Source organism: Eptesicus fuscus, chromosome 20, assembly GCF_027574615.1.
Source record: "Eptesicus fuscus isolate TK198812 chromosome 20, DD_ASM_mEF_20220401, whole genome shotgun sequence".
NCBI classification, from domain to species: Eukaryota; Metazoa; Chordata; class Mammalia; order Chiroptera; family Vespertilionidae; genus Eptesicus; species Eptesicus fuscus.
This window is the reverse complement of record NC_072492.1, coordinates 16744611-16758636: the sequence shown is the minus strand read 5'-3', so window position 1 is coordinate 16758636 and position 14026 is coordinate 16744611. Positions and strand designations below refer to the sequence as shown.

Here is a 14026-nt window from a genome sequence, read left to right as displayed (position 1 = left end):
AGTTTAGCATACAGCACAATGATAAATTGGTTCCTCTTCAGTTCAAGGTATCCTGATTTAGATAATACTCTTGCCCAGCCGGTATGGCTCAGTGGTTGAGTGTCAACCAATGAACCAAGAGGTTCAATTCCAGTCAGGGCACATGCCTGGGTTGCGGGCTCCATCCCCAGTAGGGGACGTGCAGGAGGCAGCTGATCAATGTCTCTCTCTCACCTATGTTTCTTTTTTTTTTCTTTTTTTTATTAAGGAATTATATGTGTACATATCTTACCATTGCCCCCCCCCACTCATCTATGTTTCTATTTCTATCTCCCCCTCTCCCTTCCTCTCTGAAATCAATAAAAATATTTTTTAAAAATTAAATTATTACACTTTTATTAAGGCAGTTGTTATTATAACTTGATAAATTTAAATGAACTCCTGAAATTGTTCAAGGAATGTGACTAGCATGAATATTTAGTTAATGAGTTCAAGCCATAAAATTATGTTGACAAACTAATTTATCAACTTGGATATGTCAGTATTAAGCTGTATCAAACTGTTAACTGACCATATCAAAAAAAAGTAAACATAACTACTTAACGTTGCTATTCCCCACTATCCCCTATCCCTTAATACCGTGGTCGGCAAACTGCGGCTCGGGAGCCACATGCGGTTCTTTGGCCCCTTGAGTGTGGCTCTTCCACAAAATACCACGGCCTGGGCGAGTCTATTTTGAAGAAGTGGCGTTAGAAGAAGTTTAAGTTTAAAAAATTTGGCTCTCAAAAGAAGTTTCAATCGTTGTACTGTTGATATTTGGCTCTGTTGACTAATGAGTTTGCCGACCACTGCCTTAATACATTGTTTGACAGCTATTTTAGAACATTTGTGAATCATTCACCAATCTTTCTCCTCCTTCTAAAAGTTTTACAATTACATCAGTAACTTAGGGGCTACATCCATTAGAACAAAGGTGAAGGGGAAAACAAAAGTACTTTACAGATATATATACATGGCCATATCCTGGCTGGATAGCTCAGTTGTTTAGAATGTCATCCCAATACACCAAGTTTTCGGGTTGGATCCCATGTCAGAGCACATAGAAGAATCAACCAAGGAATTCATAAACAGGTAGAGTGGCGAATCAATGTTTGTGTTTCTCTCTCCCACTACCTATATGTCAATGTTATATGAAATAAGTAAAAAATTTTGTGAAAACTGTCTGTGAAAAGTGAAGCTCTATATCTATGGCATTATTTAATTAAAATTTTTAATTTTTCTTTTCCTATGACTGACATTACTATTTAAATTCACACTCTTGCCCTGGATTGTGGTTCAGCTGGTTAGAGTGTCATCCCATGCACAGAAGGGTCACAGATTCAATTCCTGGTCAGGGAACATACTAGGTTGCAGGTTCGATCCCCAGTCAGGGCAAGCATGGGAGGCAAGTGATCGATATTTCCATCTCTCCTTAAAAAAATCTATAAAAACATGTCCTCAGCCGAAACCAGTTTGGCTCAGTGGATAGAGCGTCGGCCTTTGGACTGAAAGGTCCCAGGTTCGATTCCGGTCAAGGGCATGTGCCCTTGGTTGCGGGCACATCCCCAGTGGGGGGTGTGCAGGAGGCAGCTGATCAATGTTTCTAACTCTCTATCCCTCTCCCTTCCTCTCTGTAAAAAAATCAATAAAATATATTTTTTAAAAAAAACATGTCCTCAGGTGAGGGCTAAATACACTCTTTTCTTAAATATAAGGTAAAAGTCGAGCAAAATCAGCCTTACAGCCTTCCTTTAAAAAAAATTATTTTTGGCCTGAACTGGTTTGGCTCAGTGGATAGAGCGTCGGCCTGCAGACTGAAGGGTCCCAGGTTCGATTCCAGTCAAGGGCATGTACCTTAGTTGCGGGCACATCCCCAGTAGGGGGTGTGCAGGAGGCAGCTGATTGATGTTTCTCTCTCATTGATGTTGCTAACTCTCTATCCCTCTCCCATCTATCTGTAAAAAAATCAGTAAAATATATTTTAAAAAATTATTTTTGATGTTTTTATCTATCCCTCTCTCTTCTTCTCTGAAATTTCACTTGCTATATATCAGATTATAGAAATTTTTTACACATTTCACGTTCTCTTGACCAACCTATGAAACAATTATGAGAAGCCTGTTTGTACAGATTTTCAATGTGTTTGCTTGTACTTACTAAATCCAAAATTTGCTCAGTTTAATACTTGCCATTAAGTGTTCTTCCACTAACAGAATTCAAATTAAGGTATTTTCATATAGCCCTAGCCGGTTTGGTTCAGTGGCTAGTGTCGGCCTGTGGACTGGTCCCGAGTTAAATTCTGGTCAAGGACACATACCCGGGTTTCGGGCTCAATCTCCAGTAGGGGGCATACAGGAGGCAGCCAATCAATGATTCTCTCTCATCATTGATGTTCCTATCTCTTTCTCCCTCTCCCTTCCTCTCTGAAATAAAAATATTTTAAAAAACATATCTATATAATAAAAGCCTAAGTGACCATTAAGGCAGAACGACCAGTCGCTATGATGTGCACTGACCACCAGGGGGCAGACGCTCAACACAGGAGCTGCCCCCTAGTGGTCAGTGCCCTCCCACACGGGAAGCACTGCTCAGCCAAAAGCGGGGCTCACAGCTGGCAAGCGCGCAGAGCAGCGGAGGTGGTGGGAGCCTCTCCTGCCTCCGCGGCAGTGCTAAGGAGCAGGGAGCAGCAATCTGACATCCCCCAAGGGGTCCTGGACTGCAAGGAGAAAGAAAATTAATACCTGGTGCAGTAGAGCAGAGGTCCTCAAACTTTTTAAACAGGGGGCCAGTTCACTGTCTCTCAGACCGTTGGAGGGCCGGACTATAGTTTAAAAAAAAACTATGAACAAATTCCTATGCACACTGCACATATCTTATTTTGAAGTAAAAAAGCAAAACGGCAAAAACACCCGCTTGTGGCCCACAGGCCGTAGTTTGAGGACGCCTGCATTAGAGGGAAACTACCAAAAAAAAAAAAAGGGGGGGGGGGCAGAGAACATCTTAAAAGTAGTTAGAAGAAAACCAGCAGGCAGACACCCCCAAGGGGTCCTGGACTGAGAGAGGGTGCAGGCTGGGCTGAGGAACACCCCACCCCCTTTCCCCAGTGCATGAATTTCTTACACCAGGCCTCTAGTTTTCATATAAAGGTGAAAGGAGTGCCTAAGAATGTCCACAGTAGTAAGAATTTACCCCATCACCTCAAATTGCAATGATTCATGGTTTCATTATATTCCAGTGTTGTAAGCTAACAGAATAGATTGATTTACAATACTATACAAAAGTCTAAAATATACACAAAAGAGCATCTGCTTTAAATATGAAGACTAAACGCTACCAGTAGGAGGTATTTTAAAAGTTGCATTATCCAATTCTGCTTATATATAGGATATATGGAAAGGAGAGATAAATATTGCACTCAATAAAGTTAACTCCATTAACTGAAATAGCAATAAAAATGATTACTGGCCTACAGTCTAGAATTGGTAATTAATCTGTTGGTGTTTTTATTAAGTATAATGTTAAACATGAGTTGTTTTTTTAACCCTCACCCCAGAACACATTTTCATTGATTTAGATAGAGGAAGGGAGAAGGAGAGAGACAGACATTGATCACCCAGCCACCGGTGGTAAGAGCCCCCCCAACTGGGGATTGAACTCGGGACCCTTTGGTGCATGGAATGAAGCTCCAACCAATTGAGTCACACCAGCCAGGACTAACCTGTTTTTTAACTCATTACTAAAATTAATTTACTATTACCCATTTTTTTCCCTAACAAGGCATATATTAAGGAATTAATTCAGAACCCCTCACTGACTACCAGAATAAGTTAGAGATGAGGTGCTGGTATTTTAAAAGGACAGCTCTCTAAGTAGTAATGCAGAACAGATGTATTCCTGGTGTTGCTGTATTCACACAAAATGAATTGAAAGTGACCATCAAAACTTTACCCTTTCAGATGGAGCCAATCATCACAGGGAGAAGGAAGGTGGAAAGACGAAGCCAGAAACTACCCCATGAACTTAAGTGTAGTATATGCTGGCGACCCTCTAACTCTCAGAAAATGTGAAAGTACTCACTCCCCCCCACACACACACTTTTCTATACTATTGTGGTTCATACAGATAGGACAGTAAAACTTAAGTTCAGGAAGGCTAAGTGTTTTGTTTTGTTTTTAATATGTTCCTATTGATTGCGGGGAGGAGGTAAGGGGAGAGAGACATCAATGATGAGAGGGATCATTATCAGCTGCCTCCTGCATGGGGATGGGGATGGAGCCTGCAACTGGAATTGAAGCATATGCCCTGAGCGGAATGGAACTGCGACCCCCTGGTTCATAGGCCTGTGCTCAACCACTGAGCCAAGCCGGGCGGGCAGGACTTCCTTAATATGGCCACAAATCACATAAAAACTATTCCTTAGACTGACTTAAGTTAGGATGCTAAATTTAATCTTCAAGATGAGCAGTCCTAGTCCCAAACCTTAGTATTTCCTATCAGCAACCCGAAATTGTTCTTTTTCTGAACACATCTTAGCTCTCCCTCCAGTATCTTTAAATAAACCATATAAATTGATTCCAATTCCCCAGGATAGAATTAAGTGATGCTACAAAGAAGTTGTAATACCTATTAGATTCAATACAACATGCAAAATAAAAGATGAAGGTAGTGCAGGAACGAGAAAAAAACAGTATTTATATCCAAATACCCAAAACCAAATCATTCAAATGCACTCTCACCTTCTTCCACTCCCCACGCTGAATAAATTGGTGACTAAAACTATGGCATCAATTTTTGTCACCACAAACAACACTAAATTATTGTGTCAAATAAAGTAGACACAGGTGGAGTAGGATTCCTGATAACTGTCTTCCTCTTCTTCCTTTCCAATGAATCCCTACCTTGTGCCCAACAGTCACAAGACTTTCTCTCCATCTGGTAGACCCTATTTCCTTCCCCCTTTAGATTCTGAAGGAGACACCAAAAGTGTACATGTAATGATGTGGCTCTATCTGGAGAGTACTATGTTGAATAACTAGTAGGAGATTTGGTCAAAAATCCTCAGCACTCAACTCCAAAATATGATTAACACTAAACTGTCAACTTAGAAACCACAATCATGAGCTTCCAAATCAGTTCTTAAAACAAGTTTTTAAAAAAAACCTTCCTCTATGTCCTTTTGGTTATCACAACAAGTTTACTCGAAACCTAAACTCCCTCCAGAACAGAAAGCATTCAAATATAATTTCAAGTTTCCTGCCAAGGGCACTGGTAGATTAAAAGGGGAACCTATTTGGAGCATGGGGGAGGGGAGAACACTTCCATTAAAAGCACACCTACATGTGTTTGACTTTTAAACACTGAAATAAAGGCATATCTGACCTTGAGCTGTACTTCCCATCTTATTCCCCTCCCCCTCCCAACAGGAACCTTATTTAATACAAATAGCAATTTAAGGATTTACAAGATAAAATTTAGTGTAGTATCTTCCCTAAGTTTCAGTTCAAAGCCTTTTCTCCTAATTTTCAAATTCCTGAATCCTAATGTATGATATCTAGCCCTGAGGCTATTCACATGACAAATAGGTATTCAAGGAAAGCAACGGTCCTACATGACACTTTGAAAAATAAATGGTCCAGTAATTAAGAAAAACCTAAAGATCAATGGCACTTGATACCAACTATGTCTCACCCCTCAACAGCATTAAAACCACATATATGACTGTTTTCATAATACTACATTTTAACAGATGTGGGAAGTAGGTAATTCAAATACCTACGTCCAAAATTGAGGGAGGGGCAATTTTTTAAAAGCAGCAACCTGGAACTGACTAAAAAGACACAATGGACAATTCCATAAAGTTCTAGAAAATGACGAAAGGACCTTTATGGGCAAAGGATCAAGGAACAAAGGAAAACTGTTCAAATCTGCACATAAAACCATAAAACAGAGAAATCTGTACATAAAACACAGAAAAGAACATAGGATCTGCTGGACTCCTTATGTTCACAATCCCAAAACCCATACCCCAGCTGAATGATTGGGGTAAATTAAAATCCCCAATGAGGTACGAACCACGCATTCCCAGTCCGGGCAGTCAACCAAAATGCAGTTACTAAACATTATTTGAAATAACTTTTTATTTTTCAACAGGTCTTTCTCCGTTTGTCATAATAGTGCAGCCAACAGCCAAGTCACTATTCTTCCAAACTGGGAGACTGAGACACAGGCACTGGCAAGGGGCTGAGACTCGTGGTCTTCTCGTTTCCCGTTCAATGTTCCGACCACCAGAACCCACAGCGCACGGAGACAGAAAATAACTACAGGAACTTCGAGCACTCCGGTTTAAGTCCGCGGAAAGGGACGTGAGGGAGGAAGGCGAAGTTGAAGGTAAAGCCTAAAAAACCCTCCCTACAAGGTGTGCCGGCCTGCGGGGAAGAAATATGATCGCGGCATCTCAGCTGGCCTCCGCCCAAGGATGAACGGCAGTGATTCCCACCCTCTCCCCATCCCCCGCCTCATTCACGGCTGCCCCCGCACCACCACCTCCACAGCCCGAAGACCTCCTCTCGCTAAGCTTCTCCTTTGTGAGACTCACAGCCGCCGCCCCACATTGGGCCTCCGGGGAAAAGCCACCGCCCCCACCCGCCATATTTCCCTGAAAGGCGCCCGCGCTACAGCTCCTGGTCGCCACTCTCCCCCATGTGGCGGGTGTTTCTTCCCCATCACCCCACTCAATTGTTCTCCACATCCCAAGACTAGACAGAAGTTCCCCGGAGGATCGCTCGCCCGAAGACAGCACCCGCCATCTCCTCCTCCCCCGCCCCGGGAATCGCCCTCCCCCCAGCCGCCATTTTACAACCAACTCCTCCACCCCATCGCCTTGGCCTCTCGGCTGGCAAGTGTCTGCAGCTGAGGACGCTGAGAGGGTCAAATTCCTAGGCCTGGAGTCTCCCACCGCTCCAGGAGACCACAGGCCATTTCCTGCTTCCAGAATCCACGTCCCCCGGCCAGGCTCGGAGACGATGCCGCCATTTTGTCTCCCGCTCCCGGCCTCCGTGGGCGGCGGCAGAGGGTCCGAGAATTCCAGCCCCCGGTTGACCCCCCAACTCACCGTCGTATCGCTCAGCCTGCTCGGCCAGCTTCGCCTGGTACACCAGATCCTCCCGATCATCCATAGCGGCAGCGGCTCCGGCAGGGTCTGCGCGACGGATGGAAGCGGATAGCGTCTCCGACTCTCTCAGCCTCTCGCTACGCGTCCGAGCAGCAAAAATGGCGGCGCCTCAATCCGGGACTTCCGCCTGCGCACGCGGACAACTGCTCAGCTCTATGGCAACCGCTCCCTGGCAACTGGCGCGGGGGGCGGTCCGGGAGCTCGGCGCCCGAAGAGGCTGGAACCAGCAGACGCCCCTCCTCCGTGAGCTCAGCTGGCGCGGGAGCCCCGAGGCGGGAATTGCGACTGCGGGAAGAAAGAGCGACCCGAGGAAACGCGGGGTGGGGGGAAGCTTGAGGTGAGGCCGGCCTGGTCTGCCCCTGAGGAGAGGGGAGCGAGAGAAAGCAAAGGCTGTAACGGTCTGTTAATGGGCGGCCCTCCTCACGGAAACCAGCTTCTCCCCTACCTAGCCCGTTTCCTCGGCCAAGCCCACTCCTGGGCCTTCTCCCGGCTTTTTCAACCCCGGAGTAAAGAGTTGGGCCCTGCAATAGTTGGAAGGGGAAGAGGAACCCCAATTTTCACACCTCAACTTCACTTGGCAGCCTTTTGCTTCTCATGCGCGTTAGCCTTCTTTTTCCTTAGACCCAGCATGGATGGGAACCAGGGCCGTGGTCAGAGGAGCCCGGCCGGCCTGGAGGGCAAGGTGCAGAAGACGGGGCCAGCCAGGCTGGGATTGACTTTGAGGAAGCAAGGATGGGAAAGGAGTTGGTCGCTCTTTGGCTTCCCGGTGGGTTCCCAGCACCTTGTCCTCGATATAAAATCAGTTCCAAGACCGAAGTTCAGGTAACTAGAACATGAGCTGTGTGGTCAGATCTGCAATAAATGTGAAATAAAAAGGTTGGAACCAAATTATGAAGAGCCTTGGATGGCAAGCTAAGAAGTGGGCACAAGAAAGCTATGATTTTTGCAGAGAGGATAATATCATCGTTTATCTAACAACCTATACTTTAAAATATTAATAAGTACGGTATAATAGTGATTGATTAGCAGGCTATTACACTAATGCAGGCAAGAGGTAATAGATGGTAGCAGTGAAAATAGGAAGGAAAGAACAAATAAGATTAGTACTACAGAGAAAAGCCGAAAGACTTTGTATCTGATGAGATGTAGAGATCTTGTGATGGGGAAAAATTGACTTTCCATCTTCCCACTCTGAGTCACTGGAATAATGAGTGGCAGTACCATTAACAACAACAACAAAAATAGGAATGCTAGGGAAATTTGCTGATAGAATGCAAAGACAATTCCTTTTAGCACATGGTTCTAAGATTCTCAAAGATCACCCAGGTAGAAGTAACCATCATGGAACTGGAAAAAAAGGGAAGCAGGAGAATACCTACTTTTAAGAGAGGTAAAAGCAGAAGACCCAGCAAAGGAAACTGAGTGTCTCCTTACTCCATTACAGATTAAGCCCCTTCCACTCTAAACAAACATCAAATTTCAATGGTAAAAGACAGAATCAAAATACGGAATTCTATAACTATATAAATACACATTTACTTATTTATACCTCCAGCAAGTCATTTCACCTCTGAAGCTTCATGTTCATCGGTAGAGAAACTGGAGACCATATGTTAAGCCATGAAACAAGCCTTAATACATGTAAAAGAATACGTGATACCTTAATCAATAAAGAAATTTAAAAAAAATACATGTAAAAGACTGAAATAATACAAAGTATCTTTTCCTATCACAATGGAATGAAACTTGAAATTAGCATTGGCCAGGTATCTCAATTGGTTAGAGCACGATATACCAAGGTTGTGGGTATGATCCCTAGTCAGGGCATATACAGGAGCAACCAGTGAATGCATAAATAAGTACAACAAATCGCTGTTTCTCTCTCCCACTCCTTCTCCCCTCTCTAAAATCAATAAATAAAAATTGCCCTGGCTGGTGTGGCTCAGTTGGTAAGAACTGTCTCAGGGTGTGTACAGGAGGCAACTAATTGATCTCTCTCTCTGCCCTCCCTCCCTCCCTTCCACTCTCTCTAAAAATCTTTGGAGGACTGGCCTGCATGGCTCAGTGGTTGAGCATTGACGTATGAACCAAGAGTTCACGGTTTGATTCCCAGTCAGGGCACATGCTGGGGTTGTGGGCTCGATCCCCAGTGTGTGGCTTGCTGGAGGCAGAAGTTCAGTGATTCTCTCTCATCATTGATGTTTCTCTCTCTCCCTCTCCCTTCCTCTCTGAAATCAATAAAAAAATATAAAAATTTTTTTAAAATAAAATCCAGTGGGAGTCTACTTATAGGCTCAATTTCCTTAAAAAAAAAAAAAAAGAGAGTCCCGCCGAAACTGGTTTGGCTCAGTGGATAGAGCGTCAGCTCTCTCTTCCTCTCTGTAAAAAATCAATAAAATATATTAATAAAAAAAATAAAAAAAGAGTCCCTAACCGATTTGGCTCAGTGGATAGAGCGTCAGCCTGTGGATTGAAGGGTCCCAGGTTTGATTCTAGTCAAAGGCGTGTACCTTGCTTGCCGGCACATCCCCAGTAAGGGGTGTACAGGAGGCAGCTGATTGATGTTTCTCTCTCATAGATGTTTCTAACTCTCTATCCTTCTACCCTCCTCTCTGTAAAATTCAATAAAATATGTTTTTAAAAAAGAGAGAGAGAATAACTTATTTGGTTACTTTGGTTCAGATTACTGAAATGTAACCATGTGAATGTCATTTATAGGATCTGTTATTTTATATTTAATAAAATGAAGCCACGAAAGCTATAAGGATTATATTGACCTTTGTTCAAATCAGTGATAATATATTTGACACAGATAAACACAGAAATTACACACTCCAGTACTTATTACCCAGATAAAATGTTTGTCACATCTGCTTCAGGTACCTTCTATTAAGACACTAGAGGCCCAGTGCACGAATTCATGCACATTCAAAGGAAATTAATTAGAAGAAATATTTTAGAGGCCAGGAAGGGACCATGGGAGGGCTCCAGGGCGTGTCCAGCCCGACTCACTCAGTCCTGATTGGCCAGACCCCAGCAGCAAGCTAACCTACCGGAGTGTCTGGTCTCTGGTGGTCAGTGCACATCGTAGTGACTGGTTGAGCTGTCAACCGTTTGGTAGACCCATCGGTTGGACACTTAGCATATTAGGCTTTTATATATATAGATTAAGCCCTAGCCAGTTTGGCTCAATGGGTAGATTGTCGGCCTGCAGACTGAAGGGTCCTAGGTTTGATTCCGGTCAAGGGCACTTCTGGTTGTGGGCTCAATCCCCATTGGGGGGTGTGCAGGAGGCAGCCAATCAATGATTCTCTCTCATCATTGATGTTTCTATCTCTCCCTCTCCCTTCCTCTTTCAAATCAATAAAAATATTTTTCCTTTTTTTATTAAGGTATTATATGTGTACATATCTTACCATTGCCCCCGCACCCCACTCCCATACATGCCCTCACCCCCCAGTGTTTTGCGTCCATTGGTTATGCTTATATGCATGCATACAAGTCCTTCGGTTAATCTCTTATCTCCCCCACCTCTCCCTAATCTTCCTGCTGTAATTTGACAATCTGTTTGATGCTTTACTGCCTCTGTATCTATCTTTTTGTTCATCAGTTTATAAAGTTCTTTATTATCCACAAATGAGTGATATCATGTGGAATTTTTCTTTCATTGACTGGCTTATTTCACTTAGCATAATGCTCTCCAGTTCCATCCAGGTTGCTGCAAATTATAAGAATTCCTTCTTTTTTATGGCAGCATAGTATTCCATTGTGTAGATGTACCATAGTTTTATATATATATATATATATATATATATATATATATATATATAATTGATTTTTTACAGAGAGGAAGGGAGAGGGATAGTTAGAAACGACGATGGGAGAGAAACATCGATCAGCTGCCTCCTGCACTCCTCCTACTGGGGATGTGCCCGCAATCAAGGTACATGCCCTTGACCAGAATCGAACCTGGGACCCTTCAGTCCGCAGGCCAACACTCTATCCACTGAGACAAACCGGTCAGGGATGTACCATAGTTTTCTGATCCATTCATCTGCTGACAGGGACCGAGGCTGTTTCCAAATCTTAGCTATTGTAAACTGTGCTGCTATGAACATAGGGGTGCATATATCCTTTCTGATTGGTGTTTCTAGTTTCTTAAGATATATTCCTAGGAGTGGGATTACTAGGTCAAATGGGAGCTCCATTTTTAGTTTTTTGAGGAAACTCCATACTGTTCTCCACAGTGGCTGCAACAGTCTGCATTCCCACCAGCAGTGCACGAGGGTTCCTTTTTCTCCGCATCCTCGCCAACACTTGTCCTTTGTTGATTTGTTGATGATAGCCATTCTGACAGGTGTGAGATGGTACCACATTGTCGTTTTGATTTGCATCTCTCGTATAATTAGTGACTTTGAGCATGTTTTCATGTGTCTCTTGGCCTTCCGTCTTCTTTCAAAAAGATTCTATTTAGGTCCGTTGCCCTTTTTTTATTGGATCATTTATCTTCCTTTTATTAAGTTGTATAAGTTGCCTGTAGATGTTGGAGATTAAACCTTTATCAGTGATAACATTTGCAAATATGTTCTCCCATACAGTGGGCTTTATTGTTGTTTTGCTGATGGTTTCTTTTGCTGTGAAAAAGCTTTTTATTTATTTTATTTTTTTTAATTTCTTTATTGATTAAGGTGTCACATATTTGTCCTCATCCCCCCATTCCCATCCCACACCCCTCCCCATGGATGCCCCCACCCCCCTGTTGTCCTTAACCATTGGTTAGGCTCGTATGCATGCACACAAGTCCTTTGGTTGATCTCTCCCCCCAACCCCCACCCTCCCTTACCCTCCCTCTGAGGCCCAACAGTCCGATTGATGCCTCCTTGTTTCTGGGTCTGTTCTTGTTCATCAGTCTATGTTGTTCATCACTTCCCCTAGATGAGTGAGATCATGTGTTACTAGAAATATACTTGTAAGAACCAAATGTGAGACGAGCAATAATAGTTATGCTGACAGGCAAATGAATCAGTCTGTAGTGAGTTTCTTTCTGGACCAACAGTTCTTTTGAGACCCAATTTCAATGTCCACTAGTTCCTTATGTGTACATGTCAGCACTGACTTTTCAGTTCCGGATGGTGGACTAATGGTGGTAATGCAGGTCCGACTCCCTCTGGTTTGGTCTCGCCCGGACCCAGGGGCGCGGCCTCACCCGGACTCAGGGGCGCGCGGCCTCACCTGGGCCCCGGGGCGCGTGGCCTCACCCGGACCCAGGGGCGCGTGGCCTCACCCAGACCCAGGGGTGCGCGGCTTCACCCGGACCCGGGATCCAGCCTAACCCGGACCCAGGGGCGCGCGGCCTCACCCAGACCCAGGATCCAGCCTCACCTGGAACCAGGGGCGCGTGGCCTCACCCGAACCCAGGGGCGCGCGGCCTCACCCAGACCCGGGGGCGCACGGCCTCACACGGACCCGGGGGCGCGTGGCCTCACCCGGTCCCGGGGGTGCGCGGCCTCACCCGGGCCTGGGACCCAGCCTCACCCGGACGCAGGGGCGTGTGGCCTCTCCCGGACCCAGGGGCGCTCGGCCTCACCCGGGCCCGGGACAAAGCTTTTTATTTTGATGTAGTCCCATTTGTTTATTTTCTCTTTCGCTTCCATTGCCCTAGGAGCAGTATCAGTGAAGAAGTTCTTTCGGCATATGTCTGAGGTTTTGCTGCCTGTGGATTCCTCTAGTATTTTTATGGTTTCCCATCTTCTGTTTAAGTCCTGTATCCATTTTGAGTTTATTTTTGTGTATGGTATAAGTTGGTGATCTAGTTTCATTTTTTTGCATGTATCTGTCCAATTTTCCCAACACCATTTATTGAAGAGACTGTCTTGACTCCATTGTATGTTCATGTCTCCTTTGTCAAATATTAATTGAGCATAGTGGTTTGTGTCGATATCTGGATTCTCAGTTCTATTCCATTGGTCTATATGTCTGTTCTTTTACCAGTACCAGGCTGTTTTGAGTACAGTGGCTTTGTAATACAGCTTGAAATTTGGTATTGAGATCTCTCCTACTTTATTCTTCTTTCTCAGGATTGCTGTGGCTATTCGGGGTCTTTTTTTATTCCAGATGAATTTTTGGAGAGTTCTTTCTAGGTCTGTGAAATATGCCATTGGTATTTTAATGGGGAGTGCATTGAATCTATAGATTGCTTTGGGTAGTATGGACATTTTAATGATGTTGATTCTACCAATCCATGAACATGGTATGTTCTTCCATCTGTTTACGTCTTCCTCTATCTTTCTTTTCAGTGTCCTGTAGTTTTCTGCATACAAGTCTTTTACCTCCTTAGTTTACTCCTAGGTATCTTAATTTTTTTGGTGTGATGGTAAATGGGATTGCTTTTTTAGTCTCTCTTTCTGTAAGTTCACTATTGGTGTATAGAAATGCCATAGATTTCTTGGTGTTAATTTTGTATCCTTCGACATTGCCGAATTCATTTATTAAGTCTATTAGTTTTTTGATGGAGTCTTTTGGGTTTTTTATGTACAAGATCATGTCATCTGCAAATAAGGACAGCTTTACTTCTTCTTTTCCAATTTGGACGCCTTTTATTTCTTCTTGTCTAATTGCAATGGCTAATACTTCCAGTACTATGTCAAACAGGAGTGGTGAGAGTGGGCATCCCTGTCTTGTTCCTGTTCTTAGAGGAAATGGTTTTAGTTTTTGCCCATTGAGTATGATGTTAGCTGTGGGTTTATCATATATATAGCTTTTATTATGTTGAAGTATGATCCTTCTATTCCCACCTTGTTGAGAGTTTTTATCAAGAAAGGGTGTTGGATTTTGTCA

The 14026-nt window shown here is 43.8% G+C and overlaps 1 protein-coding gene across 1 annotated transcript in view; it reads right to left on the bottom strand.

Moving 5' to 3' along the window:
- YWHAE (tyrosine 3-monooxygenase/tryptophan 5-monooxygenase activation protein epsilon) overlaps positions 1-7286 on the bottom strand; it is a 42710-nt gene extending 35424 nt beyond the window's left edge. The window contains exon 1 of the mRNA XM_008147868.3: positions 7130-7286. Within this exon, the coding sequence (XP_008146090.1) occupies positions 7130-7193 (64 nt within the window). The 5' untranslated portion in view covers positions 7194-7286. The remainder of the gene's footprint in view (positions 1-7129) is intronic.
- Positions 7287-14026: the final 6740 nt, after the last annotated feature.